Below are 24,559 nucleotides of genomic sequence, written 5' to 3'. Positions count from 1 at the left end.
ATAGTATCCCACCATGTCTCAGAACCATCTTGCCCACTACGACGTCTTATTACACTGCTAAATTCATTGGGGTTGTTAGGGAGAACAAACACTAAATTTACCAATCTTGAAAATTGCATCAACACTGCAACACCAGTGATCTAGGCTGGTGTCACGGGCTTCATAATGATTTTGTGTATTTACGCAATTCTCTTGTGAAAGAGCTTCCCACAGGGCATCCATGTTCAGTCATTTGTTACTTCTGAATCTGGTGTTATATTTAATTATTTAGCAATGCTGCCAAACTAATATATTGGGGGAGCTAGATGGGAATTTCAAGGTTGTAGTGTGCCATAGCTCATATATATATATATATATATATATATATATATATATATATATATATATATTCTAAGAAGCCAATAATCACCCGCCGTGGTTGCTCAGTGGCTAAGGTGTTAGGCTGCTGAGCACGAGGTCGCGGGATCGAATCCCGGCCACGGCGGCCGCATTTCGACGGGGGTGAAATACGAAAACACCCGTGTACTTAGGTTTAGGTGCACGTTAAAGAACCCCAGGTGGTCGAAATTTCCGGAGTCCCCCACTACGGCGTGCCTCATAATCAGAAAGTGGTTTTGGCACGTAAAACCCCATAATCTATCTAAGAAGCCAATAAACATTGACGCCAAGGACAACATAACAACATAGGGGAAATTGTACTTACTAAATGAATTAAGGAAATTATAAATTAATGAAAATGGATGAAAAAACAACCTGCCACATTATATATATATATATATATATATATATATATATATATATATATATATATATATATATATATATATATATATATATATATATATATATTTGCATTTGCGAAATACCAGAACGCTAGGAACGTGGCCATCAGCAACAGCTCTGGTTGTGGCATTATGTAGTGCTTCATTCATTGATGTGTTACAAAATCTCTTGTGTTGCATGACTGTTCTTTTTGAAAGAACAGAAAAGAGCTGCTGTGCATTAATTATTATGTTGCTGTTGACACCTTTGTTATAGCAGCTTAGTAAAGCTAAGCCTGCCTATTCAGTAATAGTTCTGGGTATTGTGATAGACGTCAGTGTCACAGGACGGCACCACCAGAGCTGTGGCTTGTGGTTGTGTCCATGTCCAGACTAAAACTCCCTGGTGTTGTCTGTTTTTCATTTGTGTTTTTCTTGATTCGCCAAGCATCAGCTCACAAATCTGGGAAATGTGCAGTTTCCTAAGTGCAGTCTGTCAGACTGGGCGAACTTAGCATAATTTTTTGATGTTCTTTTAAGGTGTAGAAACAACCATTGCATTGTTATGACTGCTTGCTTTATGCATTATGATATGATGCAATGTTTCAACTTGATAAGTGTTACACTTTTTTTTTTTCAGAAAGCTACTAGTCTGTATGCAAATAGTATCCACTCTAACTCATGCAAGCAGCATTTTCATCTTGACTGCTTGCGGTTTATTACAACTTTTTCTTGCATATTCCTTTTCTTTTTTTCTGAGCCTATGCTTCTCTTGCTACCAAAGCTACATTGTTGTAGGATTATATATGAATATTTTGCCATCTTACATAAAGTATTTTTCTTTACATTCATTTATGTAGCCTTGCTCCAATGTCTTCTAATGCCTTGGCATAATTTATTGTGTAAGTAGTGTATCGATAGTATGACACAGTTAAATGTGTATTTTTTATATTGAGCTGGTATGCCTTTTGTATTTTGCTTACTCCTTTACTTTTGCATGCCCAACCATTTATACCTTTCAGATGCAAAAAAGGAAGATCTCTTGGATTCCTTGGTGAATGCTTTAGTTGAAATTGTTGTTGACGTTCCGCTGCTGTAAGTTGAACAAGCTTGACCTTTGTTAATGCTCGAGAGGTAGAGGGTTGGGTTCACTTACAGGTACCAGCAGTGAGAATAGCTCACTGCAGGTAGAGCACATGTTTGAATGGTTGCTTGAACTTTTGGTAGGGTAACGCATGTAGGCATATTGGTTCACGCTTCTGATGTAAGCGAGCCTAAAGGCAGCTTGCTCATGTTGACTTTAAAAATTTTTTTACCATGTTTAGTGGCAAGTTTGAGAGGTGCAAATCCAGTGCGATTTCTGTACCCCAAACGCTGAAAAAAAAATTCTCATCTTTCAAGATTAATGTTAAGATTTATCTGTACATAATCCACATGCACAAATTTAGGAAGTGAGTTGAGCCATGTTGTTTTGAAGAGATCAAGAAAGCAAGCTTGTGGTTGCTAAGCGATAGCTGTAGATTTATGTTGGCGAACTTAGTGCTTGCCCATATCGTATCTGGGGATGCTATTCTGGGCAGTCGAATTCCATTGTCTTGTCAGCTCTGATTTACTCACAAGGCAGCTATGCTCTTATCTGATTGGTTCAAAATTCCAATATAGGGGAAATTAACAACATAGCAAAATTTGACTCCAATATAGCATCCTGAATTTATAGGAGTCTGTGGAGCACATTGTATCCTGTACACTTTTATGAACAAATCATGCACTTTGAAAACCTTTCCTTTTCCATCCATCTAGTAGCCACACCTCAACGTTGTGCCATAATTCTTGAAAAGAAAAAAAAAGGAAGATATGGCATTGTTATCGCAGGCTCAAAGATTATATTTAGAAATGAGTTATGCAGTGCTAATGGCGTAACACAGAAGCAGAAATTTTCTGTGCCTGTTGTAAGTTGTCCAAGGTTGCTTTGTAACTACCATCATTTGGATGGTCATGTTCGTATTATGTGCAAGTACAGCGTTGATGAATTGAAACATGAACAGCAAAGTATAGCTTTTATGGGCAATTACATGGTACTGCGACATGTAAACGCTAGGTAGCCAGTTTCTAAGCATGGAGTAGTTTCAAGTGTACAAAATGCAGGGGAAACTGTGACCCAGATGCATTGTAGTAGTTTAGGAATTGTTCAGGTTTAAATTTGTGAGCACTGTACAAGCTGACAAGATGTCTTGACACTGTGCATTTATCTCCCTGTGGCGTAAACTATGAATTTGATGCAGCAAGCTATAATAGAATTTCGTTAATTTGACTCCAGTTAATTCAACTCCTTGCTTAATTTGAACCTGACTGAAGGTCCCAGTCGGCAGGGCCATACATTTCTATGAGCCCAAGCTGTTATTTAGATCCTGAAATGGGCCTTTGCTGTGTAATTCAAACTTGATTCATCAGCACAGACGCTTTTGATGCCATTGGAGACCCCAATAGGCTCCATCCAGTGAAGAGGCAGCACCTCTGAGCAGCAGCGGTGCCGCACTGCTCAGTGCCGCCTGTAGCGAGCGGTACAACAGTGGAAACTTGGGAAGACCGCGAAATTTAAGCTTTGTGCAAATGTCACCAAAAGCCACGCATATATTCGCGGTTCACCGTTTTTTGTGTGCAGCATGGTCCTTGGTGGTGTTGCAAATACTTTTCGCTGATTTAGGCATATTAAAGGAACAGGAGAGGTACTTACTTTCATGCTGCTACGTTAACCAGCGGAGACAAGCTGTACGCTACTTCACATGTTCTTTCCGCAAAAGAAGTGGATGGCCTGGACGTTCACGTCAAATGCCATTTGCAGCACAGAAAACCACTGTACGAAGTCATCCTGCACATGAGTAAAGCCTACTGTGACACTAACATCGAAGTTTTTCTTGTAGCACAAGAAACAGGAAGATGCAGAAGAGAAAAACAAACACACAGAGGCGCTAACATCGAAGTCACTAAACTGGCACCCTGAAAACATGCTTCTAATAGGTTGACCGATTTTTAATCCACTCCTTGCTGTTGCTGATGCATGCCTCATTTCGCTCCGGCGCATTGTAAGCCGTGGCCTATCATTTCATGCCCGTGTCATGTTGTAACTTACATTGTTACTTCAGATTGCCATACAGTTAGATCTGAACCAGGTACAGCTGCACGGTCACTTTGGATCACGATTTTGTCTATATGTGTTTAGTCAATCGCGATGCGTGCAATGAGTTCGAGCTTCATGATCGCGATCGTAGGCTGTCGTCAGCACCATCATGCCGAGTGAGCTAAACTAACTCGATTCGAATTTTTAGACCATGTAGCAGTGACCGTGCTCAATTGAAATTGAGAAATTTGGTCCGGTCGTGCGCGATCTTGATTGAAAGTGACTGTGTGACTCCACGATGCTCCAACATTCTGTGTGCTTCATCGTCGTCTAGCACAGCGCCAAATGAAAGCTTTTGCGGATTTGAAGCAGTTGTAGGCAGTTTGTCGGCGCTCACTGCTGAACGCAGAACTGGGACCTATTTGCCGACGTAATCGGCGTACCTACGAGTCGCTTCATGCGGCAATTAAGTGGGACAAACGAACCTTTATTTATCAGGTCTTTTTATTCATCAGATTATTCTTGTCAGCCTGCCATACCTTGTAAAGGTCCGGAATAAGCATGGGATTGCTGTCAGTATGACTTTCGATTGTGCTTTTTTCTCCATTGACGACATGATTAGAGCATATCCAGGTTGATTCCTTTGGGACCCATTCGGAAGCATCTGCAGCTGAAAAATGAGATTAATTGACCACGAGATCTGAATTTATATGATGCGACTGTTCATTTTTCATTATGTACAATGATAGAGGTTCATTATGCCCTTTTCATAAGGTCTGATTTCGCTTGCGAATTATTTTGCTTGCGTACGCCCTTTGCTTTTTCAAGGTGATTTTGCAAATGTAAAGTCGCAAGAAAAATTGCACCATGTGAAATTGCGCCACTGACGCCAGCAGCAGAAACGAGTATTTTCTATGAACGAGCACTTGCCAGCATAAAGTAAGCTTCCTCGACATAAAATATTGCTCATCACACACGCCACTCTTATCCTGATCAAACCAAACACGAAGCCTACACTAAGCAGTAGTCAAATCAGCACTGTCGTGACAAATGCATTTTCAATGTTGACCAGCTGACCCGGCCATGACCGCTAGCGTAGCACAAGCTGTGCAGTGCACACGTGTAGCACCATTTGCAAAAACCATTCTCACAAATATGATGACAGAAGCTGACTTACCTCACTCCCCTCACTGCTGCGATTCATTTCTTTCACTGTCCTAGTTCCTAAGGCCTTCTCGGGAACACGTATCATTTTATTCCGGGCTGGCCTTCATGGCTGTGAGTCTTTTACGCAGCAGTATCACCAGTTCCACTTGTTCTTTTTCGCACCTCTGTAATTTCGACGCTTGTCCATAAAGTGCATGTCATTGCACTGTCAGAAGACGTATCCGAAGAATGAATGGGAGGGCTAACTAACATAGCAAAACGGCCCCAACCGTGGCTGACACGAAGTGCAGTGCGCGTGAAGTAATACGCATCAAGTCAGCTGAGCCGCAGAGCCACCTTCCCAGAGCTGTCGCTTCGCTGTGGCAGATGGCGCCAGAGTAGCCGCAAACTCGACTGTATGGAGCCTATTGTGACCCATATAGTGCCAGAGTCTGTCTTGGTAGTGCTTAGATGACGAAAAAGGTGTCAAAGACATCTCATACCGAAAGCTCCAGTTTCCAGCCCAACTTCAACAGATTTTGAAGCAATAATAGCAGCTCAGGATGAATGATTTATCTTTTTTGCCTGATCCTAATGGACACCTTTCTTCCTACTGGTACCTAAATTGCCTGCGCATTACTGATTCAGTAGCATTCCAGCCATACGAAACTGAAATCGCATTTACGGCATTAGCCATGGCCACATAGCTACAGCTATGACAGCAAGTCTGATCCAGCGTCATTGCGATTGTAATCACAAGATGGTGCCAGAACAAGTTTTCACATAAGAAAATGATGATGGCATGCCATTTTCAGTATTTAATTACAGAACCTCTTTCAAAAGATGGTATTTTACATGCTAAGGTAGTGGAAATAGAGTTGCATCCCATGTTTTTGGCACTCTGGAGACTTGCATGTGTTGCAGGGTGAACTTGCAAAGTGGTTGGTCTAGGTGTGAACCGCACTGAGGATGACATGTTGTAGTTTGTATGCAGCTATAAAAAGCTGTTAGAAACTGACAATGATGGACATTATAGGCATAAACAAATTTCCTAAACTCTACAGGTTTGATCTTATTTGTGATTGCCAGACTCAGAAGCATGCCACATTTTTCTTTTGTTATAAAACCTGGTGCATGTTGGATTTGGGTGTACATTATCGTGTACTATCAACCCATGAAAATTAGGTACACATTTGATTCAATGAAGGTTAGAGCCAGGCAAATAGGGCCAAATGACGCAGAGGTGATCCAGAAGCTTTTTATGCCTCTTTTAATGTGGCCCATCAGATAATTGATCAGTTTTGTTGGTCCCATCAAGCTCGAATTAAAAGAATTCATCTGTAGTTGGAATTTAAAAATTATTGCTGGTCAGTTTAACTCCTTCATACACAGAAGCTTGTTTTTATGAGGAAACTAAATATCACTGAAAAATAAATGTCATATCATAAGAAGCCAACAAACACTGACACCAAGGACAACACAGTTTTGGAAATTACTTGTGCTTAATAAATGAAATATAGAAACTATAAATTAATGGAAAATTAAAGTGGATGAAAAAACAACTTGTCGCAGGTGGGAATCGAACCCACAACCTTCGCATTTGATGAAAAAACAACTTGCCGCAGGTAGCAATCGAACCCACAACCTTCGCATCTAAATGCGAAGGTTGTGGGTTCGTTTTTCACCTGCGTGCGGCAAGTTGTTTTTTCATCCACTTTAATTTTCCATTAATTTATCGTTTCTATACTTCATTTATTAAGCACAAGTAATTTCCAAAACTGTGTTGTCCTTGGTGTCAGTGTTTGTTGGCTTCTTATGATATGACTAATAAAAATTGGGCCCCTCGGTTAACCCCCTTTCTTCTCGAAAAATGAATGGTTAGAGAGACTTAGAAAACACCATTTATTGGCTAGAGCAGAGATTTGAGGTGGTCAACATACGTGACCATGATGATTTCATGGTTCCCTGACCTCATTGCAGAACTCTGCCGAACAGTTCATATTTCCTGAAACCGAGAGCAACCTTATAATATCTGCACGCTCTTGCTGCTCCAAATTACGATGTTTTGACATTCATTCTAGACATTCATTTTTGACTATCTTGACATTCCTGGGTACGAGAGGCTGCTTTGTGGCTGTTGAGCCAGCAAAAGATGCTAGGGTGGGTGGAGTTACTCGTGTCTTGAATTAAAAGCATGAAGGTTGAAAATTGGTGGAGGTTGATAAAATAAATGCAGAAATATTGTGACACAAAGGATAAAGTAAATACCATAGTTGTATATGGGGCACAAGCTGTCAGTGTGTGTTTGTTCTTACAATGCCAACTTGATGGTTTCTGGGCCATTTTGTGTTCAAATGAATGGAGCACAAACAGAAGTATGTTTGTCTCTCACCAGGGATTTCACTTATGCGCTTCACGTGGAGGCCATCAACACCGTGCTTGTGCTGTTGTCCGTGCAGATGTTCTCGTCAAACACATCTGCGAACTCTCCGATCTACAAGTCCGTGCTTCAAGGAAAGTGGTCAGTAGTTGCTGCCTGCATACATTTTATGACATAAGCTGCTACGTAGCTTTAACTGGTGGCATATAGCTTTCACTGCAGAACCAGCTAGTATCTTACAGAACCTCCAAAGTTGCTTTGTTTGACTTCATGAGGGTTGCTTAAATGGTTCTCTGACATAACATGCATAAAACAGTAACAGTAGCTTAACTCTGGTGCAAGCACATGTCTGTTAACCTGACATAATTGTTACCGTAAAGCTGCGTCCCGTGTTTGATATTGTAAGCAGTGTTATGTTGTAAAAGTAAACTAAAAGAAGTATAGCTCCAATGTACCTATCCAAGTCAGTGGTACTGAATAGAGATTTTAACAGAAAGGAATGTAGGCGTCCATCTTGTGGACATGGGTATGCACTAGAGAGTGAGTTACAATGGCACACTAACTGTACCAGATACCACATAATATACCACATAATTGTTTGAAGTCAGCCTGTAAGAAAAAGATTGAAAGACCACCAGTGAAAAACCTTTGTGGTGCCCTTAAAAGCAGAAGCAGGTTTATCACCTGGGCTTCAAGCTGCACATAAGTTTATCATAGCAACAAGGTAATCGTAGTGCAAGTCATAGCACTTAGCCATATCATCAAGCCATTGCAAAAGCCAAGCTCGGCTATGACTGCTGCCGTTAATGGTAACACTGAGGTTTTTCTTCTGTGGCGCTTTGTCATTTTTGTTTTGCTCCATGCACACCTATCAGGTAGACAGACTTTGTGTCTCCTCAAGAAAGTAGTTCAGTTGCAGATTTACACATCTGGAGTCTGCGAAGCCTGAGAGTTTGCATGCTCTTTTGCAGCTCAATCCATGCTCTACTGTTCACAAAAAGTCTCCTACAAAACTTTGTGAGGCAGGACAAGTGCCCAGAGAGCTACTACCGCTCCGAGGGAGGCGGAAGCATCATCATTGGATTAGCCTGTGAGTAGACCAAAGTCTTGAGTGTGCTTGAGCGCACATTCCTTGGCGGTTTGAATTCTTGCAGGAGTGTCAAAAGCCTCTCCCTATGTTTTGCTGTCACCAGCAAATCATTACTTAGCACTTAGCACCTTGATGTGGTACGGCAACAAGGCACAACAGGCACTTATCTAAGTGTTGATGATACATTAGAAGCTGATAGAGAGTAATGTCTAGAAGATAGTACCTAAAGGCCTACTGCAACTAAATGTTCGACCACATAAAAAGCCCAGTTTTGGATAACTCAGACATACTGTAGCTCTGCTAACTTTACACTTGAAATAGAGTAGATGCATCACAAGACACTTGAAAACAAATCTGTGTTTTCCTACCAAAACTGGACAAAAAATGCCTCCATTACCACTTGCCAGAAGTGACGCATGACTTGGACTGTAGAGAACCAGCGCCCGTGTCGTCTGCCTTCCTTGCTTGTGCCGTTCCTGTGTATCTGCAAACATAGCCGGTAATATGGGCAGAGCCCAAGCCACTTCGACCTGTCATGGAGGACTAATGGCCGATTTGGAATAATAACAGATTGGAACAGTTGTACATTATACCGGCCCAGGTTCTGCAATTCTGCTAGCCATAAAGCTAGTACACCACAAGCTGCTCCGTGCGCTGTACCCAAGCCATTGCACACCCACAATGTCCTTTAATTTGAAGTATTTTTCACTGAGTCAAGCAGGTTTTCTGTATCTCGCTGTCAATGTTGAACGAGCAGAGCCTAAGTGCGTTCTTTGTCGGCTCAGAGATGAGGAGCACATTGAGGTGACCAAGTTAAGGGACCTTAGCTACCTTAGACAGAGAGGACAACTACCGCCATCTTTAGTAAAGGATGGCAAGTAGCTTAGGCTCGGCGCAAAATATGCCTAAGGTTTCACCCGTTTCGCTCTGAGGTCATTGTGTTCTTGCATCGTTTGACAAGATCTTGCGCAGGTAAGTGACTCAGCTCTTGAAATATAGCCTGTGCGGCTTCATCAACTGCAGCTTACGTGCTTTGTGCATGTTTGCTAGTCTGCATTGCACTTGCCCACTGCGGCGCAGTGCACGCTTGCACCCTAAAAGCTGGAATCGGAAATATGTGTTCCGCCATCCTTTGCACAGTGATGTGTACTGGACAGCCTTCACTCATGTTCGAGTATGTGTTAAAGCACTCGATGGCAACACGTCAGCATTCTTGCAACAGTTCAGATCACATGCACAACAATGAGAAAGTAGGCTGAAAGAGACACCCATCAACCAGCAAACATTGAGGAAACAGTGTGCCTGGAGGCCTAGGTGCAACTTAGAGATCAGTGTTCGTGTACAGTTCTCAGGTGCGTACCCAGGAATATTTTGGGGGAGGGGGGTGAAAGGGGGATGAAGGGGCTGAGGCACCAACTTGACCGGGCACCGAAGGTAATAGAAAGGGGGGACGGTTGGTAGCCTGCATGGTAACACAAAAAAGTTCTAGCAGTGATAGCAAAGTCTTTTATTTCTTTTTATCTGGTGGAGTGAAAGATATTTCTTTGTGTTGACAATATGTAACAGATACATACATGTATGGAATACACATATGCAAGATTCTTTATTTGTAACACTTGTTCGATGAATGCCTTTTAGATTTATGTTCGTAAGACTGAAATGCTTTGAAATCTGGTAGGAAAGAAAACATTTTTTTTCTTGCATCATTGTGCTACTGAGCCACAGCTTACAGCATGATGTATTTTCCACTTAGCGCATTGTTTATTCTACTTCACGTTTATTCCCAAAACTGTTGTTGTTGCACTACAGAAGCTTACAGATGTACCAAATTTCTTTGTAGGATACTGGCTGATCTTTTCACTATTTTAAATGCTGAACATATTGTCACAATATGCTCAAGAACTGAAGTTGTGCAGCCTTGTTAAACTGTCTAATACAAGGAATGTACTGATGTGATTGCTCCATTTCATTTGCTATTTGTTGTGCTGCTTCATTTTTTTTTGTATTTCTTGAACATGTTGATGTAACTACAGATTTAATAGGTTAAATGTATAAGAAAGGAAGAAGGAGGGCACCCATAATATTGTTCTGACTCTTTGAACGTTAGCCTTAGTTTAAAAACAACTTCACAGTGCTGAATACTCACTCCAGCTTTAATGTTCCTGGTAATGGGTGTTTAACCCTTTAAGGATGGTTAGAAAAGGTAAATTAAAAACTTGCAAGAAAGGCAGAATTTTTTCTGTATGCAAACAGTTCTGTTGATCATATAAAGCAAGTCCAAGCAAGAAGATTTTGTCAGGATAAAGTTTATTCCAAAACAAAATTTTTTTTGCACTATAGTGATGGTGGCTTTCACTGCACAACACAACATGCTGCATCACAAGATTGCTCTATTACAAGAAGCTAAGCTTTCTGAATCACCCCACTTTCTTTACTTTTCAACATTACTCATAGCGTTCACTCATCATGTGGATGATGCCATTTTGAAATAGATGGCTGGCGACAAAACAGAAAAGAAGAAATTATATCCACAGCTTCACTTTTCAACAGGCTTCTGGGCCACCTGGTGTAGTTTAAAACGTGCACAGAGCAACGGGTGAGCTTATATTGTCTTGAGGGCTACATGAAAAATACAACAGTGTTGAATGACCTGGGCTTGCCATTTGTCTTTCTTGCAAGTACACACTCAAAGAGCTTAGCTCATCTTCCATGCACAAAGGGTCTAAGGTAACGCCTTTCTGCAGCGGGCCTCTGGAATGTGCTCACCTTGGGCTACGGGAGCAAGGAAGAGGACAAGGAGGCATTGCGGCTCAGGGAGACGGTGCTTGCCCAGCAGAGCCTGCTGCTGCTCCTAGTCCTGGTCAACCACTGCACAAGCGACAAGGCCATTTGCATACCATACAAGAAGGCCCTCTTCTCCTTCATCAACTCTCAAGGTGCAGATACTGCTACCTACCCCAAGTCACTATGTTGAAGCCATTATACTGCACGGCGTTTGGTGGTTTGTCACATCGTTTTGCCCTTGTTAGATGAGTGTAAGCGCCAAACAGCGCAACTTGTGAGGCAGGAGAGAGGCACAGTTAGAGGTAGAGGTCAGATGTTATGCACCTGACGTTTGTAGGGGGAGGGCAGCTTCATGATCAGTACACTCAACAGCAGAATGGTGAACTGCAGCACCAATATCTTACTGCAATCAAACTGTTGCTGCTGAATGCAGATGCTTAGAATGCATTCATGCATCAGTGTCAAGAGGGACTCATGGACTCGCATTTTTAAACAGTCCTCCACTTGAACCATCCTCTCCACTCCTGGATTCAAAGGCAGCACTACCCCTAGATGCAATATCCTTGCACTGCAGTAATTCTTTGTAAGGTAATTGCTGGAACGAAGAGTTGCTTTAGTAAGACTCCTCCAATCCAGCACTTCTTAGTAGGTGCTGGTGTTGCATAACAAAGGCGTTACAATTTCACCTAGAGCAGAAGATTGACATAGTGGTGACACTGGTAGCTAGTGCACCATAACATGCACTGAGACTCGCAACATTTCATTCAGTACCCATTTATAGAAAATATCTGCAGCTGTGGGGGGGGGGGGGGTCTACAAACGGTCTGCTACTGCTTGCACCTATTCACTATCACACCTTTCTCTTTTTGCAGCGGGCATCACTAAATTTTTTGGCCTTGGTGCTGTTTTATTATTGTCTTACACACCTTAGCTTGCACTGCGACTAATGCCTTGTAAGGCACTTCTGCTTTTAGCTAGCAGTCAACCTTTGTTGATGTCTTGGTTGCACGTACTGGTTAGGGTGCCATTTTTTCAGTAGTGAATGCTTCAAGTTATATTCTTCCATTGACATGATGATATGATGATTATCATTATAAGAGAGCTTACACCACAGGAAGAACCAATGGTGATGCTGCCATTGCAGCTGGAAAGTTCAATCTTCGAAACATTTGTCACTTTAATAATAGCCCTATATCACAGAGGAACATTATTGAAACACTGGTCACTCCTGTCGAAGGGCAATGCTGACGTTGACTCCCAGAAATCTAGGTGGTGGCTAAAGTTTAAAAACATCTAATAACACCAGTGGCTAGCCTTCTCAACACCTCTTACCTTTTTGCTGTCTCCTCACCATTCGTGTTACAATTTCTTGCAACATGGGGTACATTCAAGCATCTCCTGCTTAATCCTCATGCCTTAACTTCAGTCAAAGGTTCACATTTATTGCTGTTTTACAAGATCACAGAAAACTGAAACCCAATATGCTTTATGTGCAGATGCCGGAGGGAGTGTTGAAGCCATTCCTTCGTTCAAGCTAGATTACGGGAAACTCTATGACACGCTGTGTACTACCATGAACAACGACCAGACAACACTCCTTCTTTATCTCCTGCTTCATCGAAATGGAAACTTCAAGACCTATGTTATTTCCCGGTCAAACATTGAAATGCTAGTAAGTAGTCGGATAGTGTTGTGTGGGGAAGTGCAATTAGGCATTCCCAACTAGCGTCATGCTCTTGCGTCACATTTGGTCGCTCAAATCTGTATTCCTTCTTAAAGCACCACATACTGTACTTTATTTGTTGCTGTGCAATTTGGCTGGTGTTTCATAGCAAATCTGCAATTCTAACTGAATGTGACAGTGAATGTTGGCTGCAAAACATTCTTTCCAAATGTCAACAAAAATTTATTAAGCATTTCATTGGCATTGGCATAATAAATCTTGAAGGGGATACTGTTCATGCTAAAGGTGATATGTAAGTCAAGTTGCTAGAACCTCATATAATAGGGTGCATTGCAGTAAATCATGAAAATTTCATTATTTGCACTTTTAGAGCTTTGTGGAGCATTCAGCAGTATGTTGTTGCAGAACTATCTGGTGTATATAAACAAAACTTAGAAAGAAAACGTCTTTTAAGAGGAACATGCTGGAATTTTATATGATTTGGAGGATTCTGGCTGCAGAAAATTGTCAAATTTATGCTAACTGGAGTCCTTCTCTATGCTTGCTGGGTGCTAAATGTTCATCATTTGTGAATTGGCATATCACAACAGAACCAGTTCTTTCCTGTCTGGCCTTTTTTCTTCTGTAAATATTTTTGACAACTGAAAAGCACTATGCATTACTTTATCGATATTAAGCTTTGTAGGAATAAGTTGTGTTATGAGAAACAAGGTGAAGAAAATGCCAGGTTGTTGGTGTATTCACGGTGCCATGGGAAATTTTCAAAGTACTGTCAGAGCCTTTAAAATGATGTTCAAGCAGTCTGTTGAATAGCAGGATTGTTAATATAAGCAAACAAATCAAATTTTTAGGTTCACAAGTAGGTTAGATACTGGACGGGGTGGTCGCATACTGATGAAGGCAATATGGAGCACTGCTCATCTACTTAGATTTAGGTGCACATTAAAGAACATCAGCTGGTCAGAATTAACCTGGATGTTCCCACTACGGCAGGCCTCATATCAAATTGTGGTTTTGACACATAAAACACTAGAATTTGATTTAAATTTTTGAGTTGACAATTGTTAATTTGAGAGTGTTAATTGTAAGCAAAAATTAGTTCCACGGGACCATTGCAACAGCTGTGGCTCAGTGCAGTGCTTGGAGGTGGTACAGTGCTTGGAGGTGGTTTGAGGACTACAAAAAGTTCTACGGGAACAAGAAATGCACACCTATTACCCAAAACGCTACATGGGAGTCGTTAGATGCCGTGGCCATTCCCTAAAATTTGGGTCGGGTTTCTGCTTGGTTGTACAGGTCTTCTTTTTTTGCCTAACTCTTTCTTCTTTTTGCAGGACAATTAACTGTAGCATCAAGACTAACAGGTGGTGCTCACTTCATAACTCGCTATTTTGCACAGATTATCATACTCTGCGTGTCCTCAGCAGATATACACCATAATATCAAAAACCACGTTATGTTGCTCACAATACCATGTCATCATATGTATAATTATTGGAGGTAATTACTGAATTAAGGTTTATATAAATGCCACTTGCAGAAGATGGACAAAATAGGCTGTCCTTAAGGAGAATGTGAAGGATATGCATGGGAAACTGTTAGCAACTAAACAGAGGTCACCAAACTGTTGAACTTGTTAGAGTAAATAATTTATCAGAGTTTGTTTAAAGACAGTTCACAAACATTTTCATATGGACATTTGAGACTTTGTCAGTTTAGTTCAGCAGTGCCACTACCAGAGGGCAAAACTTAATCACACAGGGTTCATTATAAAAGTAATGCGCATGATTTTATTATGACGTGACTATCCATGGCAGCGCAGTAAAACGAGTCTGGAAATGTAGCGAGGGTTCAGCCCTGCCAACGCAGCTGGTCACCAGCTTACTCAAAGCAGTGTGAGCGGATAGCAAGACACAATGGAGCGTTTGCTTGAACAGCAATATGCTGTGAAGTTTTGCATGAAGCTTGGAAAGAATGCAGCCGAAACTTTCCAGATGCTTCAAGAGGCCTTCAAGGACGACTGAATTTCAAGGTCACAGTCCAGGAGGTGGCACAAGGCATTAAAGGAGGGCTCGGAGGAGGTCGCTGACGAACCCTATTCTGGAAGCCCAGCAACGACCAGAATAGATGAAAACATGGATCGTGTGTGCGAAGTTTTGTGTTCCGATCGTCGATTGAGCATCCAACAAATTGCTGACACTTTACACATATCCACATTTGCGGTACATGGGATAGTGACCGAGGATCTGCAAATGCACAAAGTCTGCACAAAGCTTGTTCCGAAAGTGTTGACGGAAGATCAGGAAGAACTTCGAATTTTGTGCTGTCAAGAATGGATGGATTTGATTCAAAATGAGCCGGACTTTCTTAACTCTGCCATAACCTGAGACAAATCCTGGATGTTCGAATACGACCCAGAATTGAAAAGGCAGAGCAATGAGTGGCATGCAAAATAATCCCCCTACCCCAAAAAAGCGAGAATGAGCAAGTCTCGCATTAAAACGATGCTCATTGTCTTCTTTGACGCCTGAGGAATCGTCTCTTTTGAATTTGTACAGTAGGGAGAAACTGTCAACTCAGCCTTTTACTTGGAGGTGCTCAAGAGATTGAAATGCCAGGTCACACGCGTGAGGGCTGACATCAAAGACACGGTCAAGCTCCACCATGACAATGCCCCAGCCACACGTCCTTCATCGTTACCAACTTCCTGGCCGGCAGCAACACCCCGGTGGTCCCCCATCCCCCTTACAGTCCTGACTTGGCTCTGTGTGAATTTTTTTGTTTCCCCGACTGAAGAGAGCGCTGAGAGGAAAGCATTGGGAGACTGTGGAAAACCTCCAAAAGCATGTTACAGTGTTCTTGAGAGACATTTCCATCGAGAACTTTCAGGGGTGCTTTCCAGGTGTTGCAGACACATCTCCGCAAGTGTATTGAGTTGCAGGGGGAGAGTATTTTAAAGAATTTTAACTATTTGTACAGGTGCGGTCAATAAATCTATTTTTTCCAGAAGATGCGCATTGCTTTCATAATGAACCCTGTATAAACCTGGAACTTCCTTTGCAACAGCCTCTTGTGTTTGCGGCACCTGTAATCTTGAATAATGATCCCTTAAGGGTGTGCAGTGAATTAGGCTAAACTGAGAGACTGCTTCATGGCAGAGATGACATCATTGTGCAACATTGCAGATTTCAACATGTTTCACAGGCGACCTCTTTACAGAAAGCCCTTGAAACTTTAAGCTCAGATTTCTTTTATTGTGACTGCATTGTGACCTAAGAGCCTTTCTACTATTTTACGTTGGCTTGATATTTTCCTTTAAGGCCACCTAACATTTAGGCTTGCGAATCCTCCTGCCATTAATAAATGTGCCACGGTCGCAGTGCTGATGAGTCTCATCTGGATCATAGATGGATGTTTTCAGTTTCCTAGAGCACATAGTGGTTTTAAAAGCGGCCGTGGCAATAGAGCATACTTTGGCTGTCCACTATGCAATGGCATCTTTTCCCTGACAAACCTTTGCACCAAAGATTTTTGTTGCAGTCAGTACCTTTCCAGTTGTTAGTTTTTCAAGTTGTAGTTTTATTGACGCAATCGTGCATGGAATAAATAGAATACTTTTTTTTCATGTGAAGTCACGTGAATGGTGTTCTTGAATCTCATGACTAACATACACCATTTTGTATTTCAGATGATACCTATTCTGAAGATTCTGTATGAGGCACACGAGAGGACATCTCACCACATCTACATGTCCCTTATTGTGCTGTTGATACTTAGCGAGGATGATCTTTTCAATGAAGCTGTGCACGACATTGTAAGAATTTCATTGCGTCTTTTTAACATACCTTGTGGGTAGGATACTAAGAGATGATGAGACATTGGCGTACATGTGGGTAATACACAAGAGGCAATGGCTTCCGCACCTCCCACTCCCCGAGCTTTGTGAAGGATGTGCAGATTTTCTTCATTCTATCTGGTTCTTATCATGCATAAGCTCAGAATGGAAGAGACAGGTAAATGGAAGAGTGTCACCTGTGCCACGGAAGGGCATAGAATATTGAGTGCAAGTTTGAATTCTTTCATTTCTGAGGAAATATTCCAGAGTAACTCTATTCGAGATGCTTGGCAACTTTTCAGTAAACTGCGGTGGGCCTTATATGCTCTAATGCTGAGGGGTTGCAGGGTGAATAGGGGAGAGGGGTGCTGCCAGTATGTTGGGCCCCCTCTAATTTTGATGCCCCTGTGCACACGAATAAGCAAGAAGGTTGAAACTGCACCAGAACACTCTATTCATAGTTTGTCATATCTATTGCAATTTAATGTAGTCGGCAAAGAAGCACAATTTTTTTCTTACTGTATTACTTAGAGATGTGTCGATGGCTGTTGACACATTCATGTACATTTCATTATGTTAGTAAGGCTGCTTGAAGGCGAACTGCTGCAAAATTTTGTACCACATAAAATTACATCTTTTAGATAGTGTAGATATAAAGCAGCCTCTGTGCAAAAATTTATGTGTTAAGTACAAGCGGATGCATCACTAAAAGCTTGCATAAATAAATGTTTTGGTACCAAACCACAATGCCAAAACAGAATAATGCTGCCATTACTGCTCACTAGAAATTACACACGACCCAGAACATCGAGAGCTCCTCGACATGACTTCAGAGATCAGGTGCAACTACGGTGCACTGAAGGTCATAGAGGCCATATGTCCTGGGATCTGCGACACATCCATTCACTGCAAGGGTCATGCATTGTCCTCTTAGGAGCTATTTAAAGGCTGTTAATAAGAAAATTAGGCAATTACTTTTGGGTTTGCCAAGGTTGCTTCAAGAGTACGTAATATTAATTCATAACCAGTTTAGCCAAAGTGAAATTTCTTGCTTTTGGCCTTCAAAATGCATGTGCATGAAATACTTCTTAGAGTGTACAGGATCTCTTTTCTAGCTTGAAGTAGTGAATAAGATGCAGCAATCTTTATGTTCCAGGCCGTAAAGAACATCTCGTGGTACACAGAAAGGTCATTGTCCGAGATTTCACTTGGAGGACTGCTGATTCTGGTTGTCATAAGAACCATACACTTCAACATGACACGTATGAGGGTAAGCAGCTTCTTCACAGTCTGTATGTTTACCAGAACACTGGTGTTTTGTAATGCATTCTTTTGCAAGCTTGTTATAAATTTTCCATTGAAGTGTGCAAAAGATATGTTTGAAAAGAAAGAATGAAAATTAATAAACAGGCCTGTTTAAAGCAAGTTCGTTTACTGTATAAACAGCATGCGTATGTAGAACTAAAATTTCTTGTTTTGAAAATTCATTCAGAATTGTTTCTGTATGCTTTCTTTGTCTTCAGGACAAGTACTTGCATACAAATTGCCTTGCTGCCTTAGCGAATATGTCCAGTCACTTCAAGAATTTGCATCCGTATGTTTGCCAGAGGTTTGTCAGGTGCGTAATTTCTGTGGGAGGTGCTTTCTTTTGAACCTACCCACATTTGTTTTTAATTGCATGCACTTGTACGTTCCTTTATTGCCAATTTTTGTTCTTTCTTAGCCTGTTTGAAACACTGGCTAAAAGGCTATCAAAAGTAATGGACCAAATTCAGAACAACCCAGACTTGAAGCCAAGTGAGGATGACTTTTCAACAGACCTTGTAAGTGCCTCTTTGTGTTTGGTTACTTTTTCCCAAATATCATCATTATCATTTATTTTACCTTTAAGCACCCTAACTGGGATATCAGAAAAAGAAGGGGGGGGGGGCAGTGAATGAAACAAAATACAAAAGTGTTCACTTCTTTTTGAACAAGAATAAGTAGTGCTAGAAACGTAGAGTATTGAACAAGTGCATAACAACAACAGCATTTCGACAGTCATTTTTCATAATTGTAGAGTGCAAAAGTGCAAAAGCATAAATAAGTAAATGCAGAAAGAGTATTAGACACAGCTAGTAAGAAGAAGACATGTAGCTACCAGTTTCCAGTATGTTTTAGTATCAAGTCCAATGACAATTGGTTCTCTTGTTGTTTTTCTTATTACAAAAAATATTTCAATTCTATTCATTTTGGTGGAGTAACCTGCATAAGGTTCAACTCTGGGCTGCATTGGAAAAAAGATCAAGTTTATCCAAAGTTCCAAGTTACAGGAAAAAAATCAAAACCCCTTTCTTAAAGAAAGATAGTTGAACGCGAAGCCTTCCCCCAGTACAAACTGAATCCGACATAGTTCAAAGGCAATGACCACGCAATGAACCCAAGAAATGCTAAGCAGCCCAATGTTATGCATATGTGATTTGAGTGCTTGTTTAGGATCATATCTTCCGAACATTGAAGTTAATGAAGACTCATTTTATTAGATCATGTAGCCGTTGATTACACGCACACACTCACACTTTCATGGATGACTGAGCACTTGCGCAGTATTGCCTTATGATCGCTGTAGTAGACGGTCAAAGGCTCTGCCATTGTAACGGGACACAGCCTGCTTGCAAACGTGAAATCAATGCAGGAATGGTGTTGTGTCGTGAGTCTCTGTAGTGTATTCAGTTTCAACGATTAGCGATCTAGCATAAAACTCTCGATCCAGATGCCGTGCTCTTTCGCCACATCAATGTTAGTCACCGCACACGAGGATCAGCATACTATGTGGCTTTAAGGTCTTCATCGTTTCTGCCAGGAATGTTTCTGCCTCACAACGAAACGTGTTTGGTCTGATGTACACGCTGACGATCACAAGATCAGTGGGCATCTCGACTGCCCAAGCGTTCGCACATGGCTTCTGCATGTTGTTGCTGATACATGGGATCGACCTTACGGGCACGATTGCGCTCGCGCTTACGTTTGCATAGGACAGCCTGTTCTGCCGTGCGCTGCACCCGCGGCCTAACCATAGTGACTGTAATGATGACGCCCATGATGATGCCTGTAGTGCAGTGCAGATATATACAGTTCACCTGTGTAGCATGGCGTGCAACCATCTTTCTTTAAGAAAGGGGCTTTGATTTTGTTTTTACAGATTCTAAGACGAGCCCCTGTTCACGCGCACTTGCTGTCTCCGATAAGCATGGAAGCTCAGTTAATCGCGACTGGGGGGGTGTCATGCCTAGCAGACGCAACTTGATCGTCCAGTGAACTTTGTGTGCATGTGCTACTCTTGCTGAGCTCTGATCACTTTGCACCGTTATCAGACACTGACTGGCCGGCCAGTCAACGCTGGCGCGGTACTGCGAATGTAAACTGTAGTGTTCTACGCAGATGTGTAAGTTGGCTTTCCTGCAGTGTGTTTTTGCTGCTCACGGACGAATCAGTGATACATGAAAAGCTTCCCTTTAAAAGATCCAAGTTATCCAGGGGCGAAAGAAAAAGCGATTGTAGAGGATTTGAACCACACCTTCAACCCCTTTTACTTGAGCAGCGGTTCGACGCATGCTACGGGCATTCAGAAATTAATGTGCAAACATATTCAAGGTATGCAACTTGCCCAAAATTTTTTATGGTACATACATCATCCATGAAGTATGCGTACTAGCAATGGAAAGACAGATGAAGAGGGACTAGATCTTTAAAAATTAGAGGCAAGCAGCTTGAGTCACAAAATGTTTTTCAAAAAATTGCGTTGGTATCATGTGCCTGTAATCTGATGCCTTCCCATCTGGTACACTTCCTTAGGCAGTTACCTGGCTGATACCTAGCATATGACAGTTTTCTGTTGATGTCGCATGGGTGCTTTCGATTGCGATCAAGGACTTGCCATGGTGGCTTAGCAGCTATGGTTTCCCAGCCATGGAAGCCGAATTTGATGGGGGCGAAACGCAAAAAGGCTCATGTGCCGTACATTGGGGGCATGCATGTTGAAGATCCCCTGGAGGTCGAAATTAATTCTAAGTCCCTCACTATGGTGTGCCTCATAATCAAATCGTGGTTTTGGCATGTAAAACCCCAGAATTAATTCATTCATTGTGATCAAGCTCTATTGGGATCAGATTTATCAACCGCAATGGGCTTCCCTCCCACAGCTTGTGTCAAATAGCCTATCACGATTGCTAAGCCTGCTCAGCTTGTTGATGCCATCGTTCTTATGGTTACAACAGCTTCCGGGAGGTAGAACTTGGCATGCTACTTGCTTGGCTTGGTTGATGACATTGTTTGCATAGTTACGGCACCTTCCATGTGACTGTCAAGATAATTAGGAGATAATTAAAGTGGCTGTAAAACGTAATGTCATAGTTATTTTGGCAGTACTCGCAAGGTCATGCTAATGGCAATTGCACATTCTGTGTTTAACCAGTGATCTAGTGCCACGGATCACGTGTCACATCTGTCGTAAGAAATGAACAAAATTGCCGCGTTGGCCTTATGCTATTGGTACCACCCAACAAGCTTTATTAAGCGCATAGCAGGGTCCCGTTAGAGGCCCCATAGGCTGGTGAACTGGATATCCAGTGATGGTTTTCCATGTGTGCTGCAGCTTCAGGACCTGTCCATCCTGGAAGAGGTACTCCGTATGATACTGGAGATCATCAACTCTTGCCTGTCCAACCAGCTGCAGAGCAACCCAAACCTGCTCTACTCCCTGCTGTACAAACGGCACGTCTTTGAGCCGTTCCGTCTGCACCCCACGTTTCAGGATGTGGTCCAGAATTTGGACACGGTGAGCAGCTAATTTTTTTATGCTTTGAACAATGTCCATGAGATGCGACCTGTACTGGCTCAGTGCTGAGGCATGGCACCTGAGAGTACCGTCTTGCCGGTGTTGTCTGTATGAGTATTATTTCATTGCTGGTATGCAAGTGTATGCAAGTTCTGGCTTAACTCTACTCATGAACTTAAATCTTTTCCAATGAAGAAATGTATACATTCAGATTCTGTCTAATACAACAGTGGCATCGACTACTCAAAGAAGGATCCCATGTCAGAAATGAACATTAACAGATCTCATATGTAGACACCATGATTAATTCTCAGTTTATGGCCCTGAACACTACTAAGTTATTTGATAGAAAATTAAAAGGAAAGTTCTTGTTCGCTAAAGGTGTGTGTCATGATTTTACAGGGTGTGTCCAGAAAGTAACACAATTACTATTATATTTTTTTTTTTGTGCTGTTATTAGACGTACCACGATCAGATTAGTTGGGTTAGGTGGGGGGATTCTTAGCTTTTCATCGTTGCCTAGCGCACTCCGCTCCAAGCTCTGGTAGCATCAGGATCGCTGTTTCCGTGAACCTCCTGATAGTGTTCTGTCACAATGTGCGATGGCATCCGTGTGCGAACAAAGGTACGCGATCAAGTTCTGTGCTAAACTCTGTAAGAGTCTTGCCGATACCGACCAAATGATTCAGCAAGCCTATGGGAATTCTACTTTGTCATATACTCAAGTTTCAAAGTGGTTGAAGGCATTTAAACGGGGCCGAGAAGATGTGGATGATGAATCCTGCTCTGGACGTTCATCAACAAGCAAAAGTGAAGAAAATGTGTCTCGTGTTCGTTCGTGACCTTTTAAACACCGACCATAAAATGAGTGTGCAGATGATAGCACGGACTCTCAATATTCTGAAAACCACCGTGCACAACATCGTAAACGACAATTTGAACATGCGGAAGGTGTGCGCCAAGCTGGTCCCCAAACTGTTGACTGACGACCACAAGAACAACCGAGTGGTGATCGTGAGCAAACTTTTGGAACGCATTCAAACTGAACCTTATTTTTTATAGTTTTATTACCGGTGATGAAACGTGTATTTGAGTACGATCCTGAGACGAAGCACCAGTTTCGAATGGCACACTTTGGAGTTCTCTCACCCCAAGAAGGCAAGCATGACCATGTCGGAAGTTAAAACAATGCTAGTTGTCTTTTTTTGACGCCAAGGATGCGGTTCAAAAAAATTTTTACCCCAAGGGCAGACAGTCAACGCTGCCTACTATGTGGATGTGCTCGAGAAATTGAGAAAAAGGGTCCTCCGAGTGCAAAAGGATATTGCCAATACCTGGCAGTTTCACCATGACAGCGCTCCCAGCCACACCTCTCTGTGCGTACGGAAGTTCCTGGCCAACCACAACTTGGTGACACTGCCCCAGCCTCCCTATAGTTCCGACCTGGCTCTGGCGGACTTTTTTTCTCTTCCAGAGAATCAAGAGCACCCTGAAAGGAGTCCGTTTTGGGACCATCGAAGCCATCCAGACCGCTTTGACAAAGGCTTTAAAAGAGGTTCCCGTCGACGCCTTCCAGGATGCGTACAGTGCATGCCAGAGTCGCTGGAAAAAATGTGCAGATGCAAGAGGAGACTACTTTGAAGAATTACCGTACCTACTCGAATCTAATGCGCACTTTTTTTCCTATAAAACGGGTCCGAAAATTGCGTGCGCATTAGAATCAAGTACCACCCTAAATCTGTGTTACCATATCCCCATCAGCATTTATCCCCATCAGTTAATGGCCACCTCATACACGCTTCGGGCCAAGCTACTGTAGCTTCATGTGCTGCAGTACATGTGCTTAGGCAACGCTTCCTTTGTCTTAGGTTAGTGCACTGTCCGTCTTCCTGGTTTCTGCGTTGGCTCTATCAGCATGGAACTACCAACTGCAAAGACATGCCGAGTTCATCATGATGCCACGATTAAAAGGAAAGCGATTACATGTGCAGAGACGGACGGAAATTGTGCCACATCACGAGCGTTTGGACTTCCCGAAACTTGCATACGGGACTGGCGCAAACAGGAGAGGCATTCTAAGCTGGCTGCTGCTACGTACGGCACGGCTGCACGCCCCCTATCTTGAAAGTGATCTGTGATGGAGACAAGAGTCTACGCACCTAGGCGCACCACGCTGTGTTCTTGTCGCTTAGTTCGCGTTGAAGCGAGAGGCCGCACAAAGGTCAATTCCCTTGCTCGTGCTACCGCATTTCCTCGCTCCAACGTTTTGATAAAGAGTTTCTGCAGTCATTGATAAGATGTGTTCATGTGCGCTTGTGTGCTCACGACACCATGCCTGTTAATTTAGCTAGTAAGCAAATGTTTAAAAGTTTATGCGTCCGATAAAAATACTATCCTTTTTGTATAGCTGTCTGCTAATCTGCTATTGTAATCGATGCTTCGCCTTTCGGACGATACTGCGACTTTTCTTATTTGTCATGACTTTCGTGCATTGGGAGCAAATCTTCGTGTTTTCCAAATGAGAGAAAGTTGAACGTCTGTATGAAAGAATGAGGTGCGCAGTACTGTAAAGGACTTCTCGTTCTTTAGGTCACACGGGTGCGTGTTACCATCGAGATCATTTTTCTCCCTCTTTTTTTTGGTCGCGGAAAACGCATACGCATTACAATCAAAGGTGCATTAGAATCGAGTAAATACGGTATAAATGTGCATAACGATATCTTGAATAAATGTTTTTTCTACGGATAAAATTGCATTACTTTCCGGACACACCCTGTATGTCATGGTTCATACAGAACACAAGTTTGCTCACTGACGCTACTTTGTCAATCAGTATGCAGCACTAATATACTAATAATATGCCAGTTTGTTGGAGCTTGCATCTGGCATGTATATAATGTTTTATACACCAGATGTTTCTTTTTATGTAGAAAGCTTTCTTTATA

The 24,559-nt window shown here is 42.2% G+C and overlaps 1 protein-coding gene and 1 long non-coding RNA gene across 2 annotated transcripts in view; one reads left to right on the top strand and one right to left on the bottom strand.

Moving 5' to 3' along the window:
• LOC142582732 (dymeclin) overlaps nt 1-24,559 on the top strand; it is a 39,238-nt gene that overhangs the window by 7,912 nt on the left and 6,767 nt on the right. Inside the window, exons 5-14 of the mRNA XM_075692730.1 lie at nt 1,784-1,856; nt 7,421-7,546; nt 8,377-8,495; nt 11,240-11,431; nt 12,776-12,951; nt 16,652-16,777; nt 17,955-18,068; nt 18,322-18,416; nt 18,522-18,621; nt 21,432-21,614. Of these exons, the coding sequence (XP_075548845.1) occupies nt 1,784-1,856; nt 7,421-7,546; nt 8,377-8,495; nt 11,240-11,431; nt 12,776-12,951; nt 16,652-16,777; nt 17,955-18,068; nt 18,322-18,416; nt 18,522-18,621; nt 21,432-21,614 (1,304 nt within the window). The remainder of the gene's footprint in view (nt 1-1,783; nt 1,857-7,420; nt 7,547-8,376; nt 8,496-11,239; nt 11,432-12,775; nt 12,952-16,651; nt 16,778-17,954; nt 18,069-18,321; nt 18,417-18,521; nt 18,622-21,431; nt 21,615-24,559) is intronic.
• On the bottom strand, nt 4,366-6,481 carry LOC142582735 (uncharacterized). Its single transcript, XR_012828473.1, has 2 exons — nt 5,057-6,481; nt 4,366-4,549 (listed from the first exon to the last, which is right to left on the bottom strand). It is a non-coding gene; the product is annotated as an uncharacterized LOC142582735 (long non-coding RNA).

Source organism: Dermacentor variabilis, chromosome 5 (assembly GCF_050947875.1).
Source record: "Dermacentor variabilis isolate Ectoservices chromosome 5, ASM5094787v1, whole genome shotgun sequence".
Taxonomy (NCBI): Eukaryota; Metazoa; Arthropoda; class Arachnida; order Ixodida; family Ixodidae; genus Dermacentor; species Dermacentor variabilis.
Note: the sequence above shows the minus strand (reverse complement) of the source record. Positions and strands in the feature narration are given on the sequence as shown.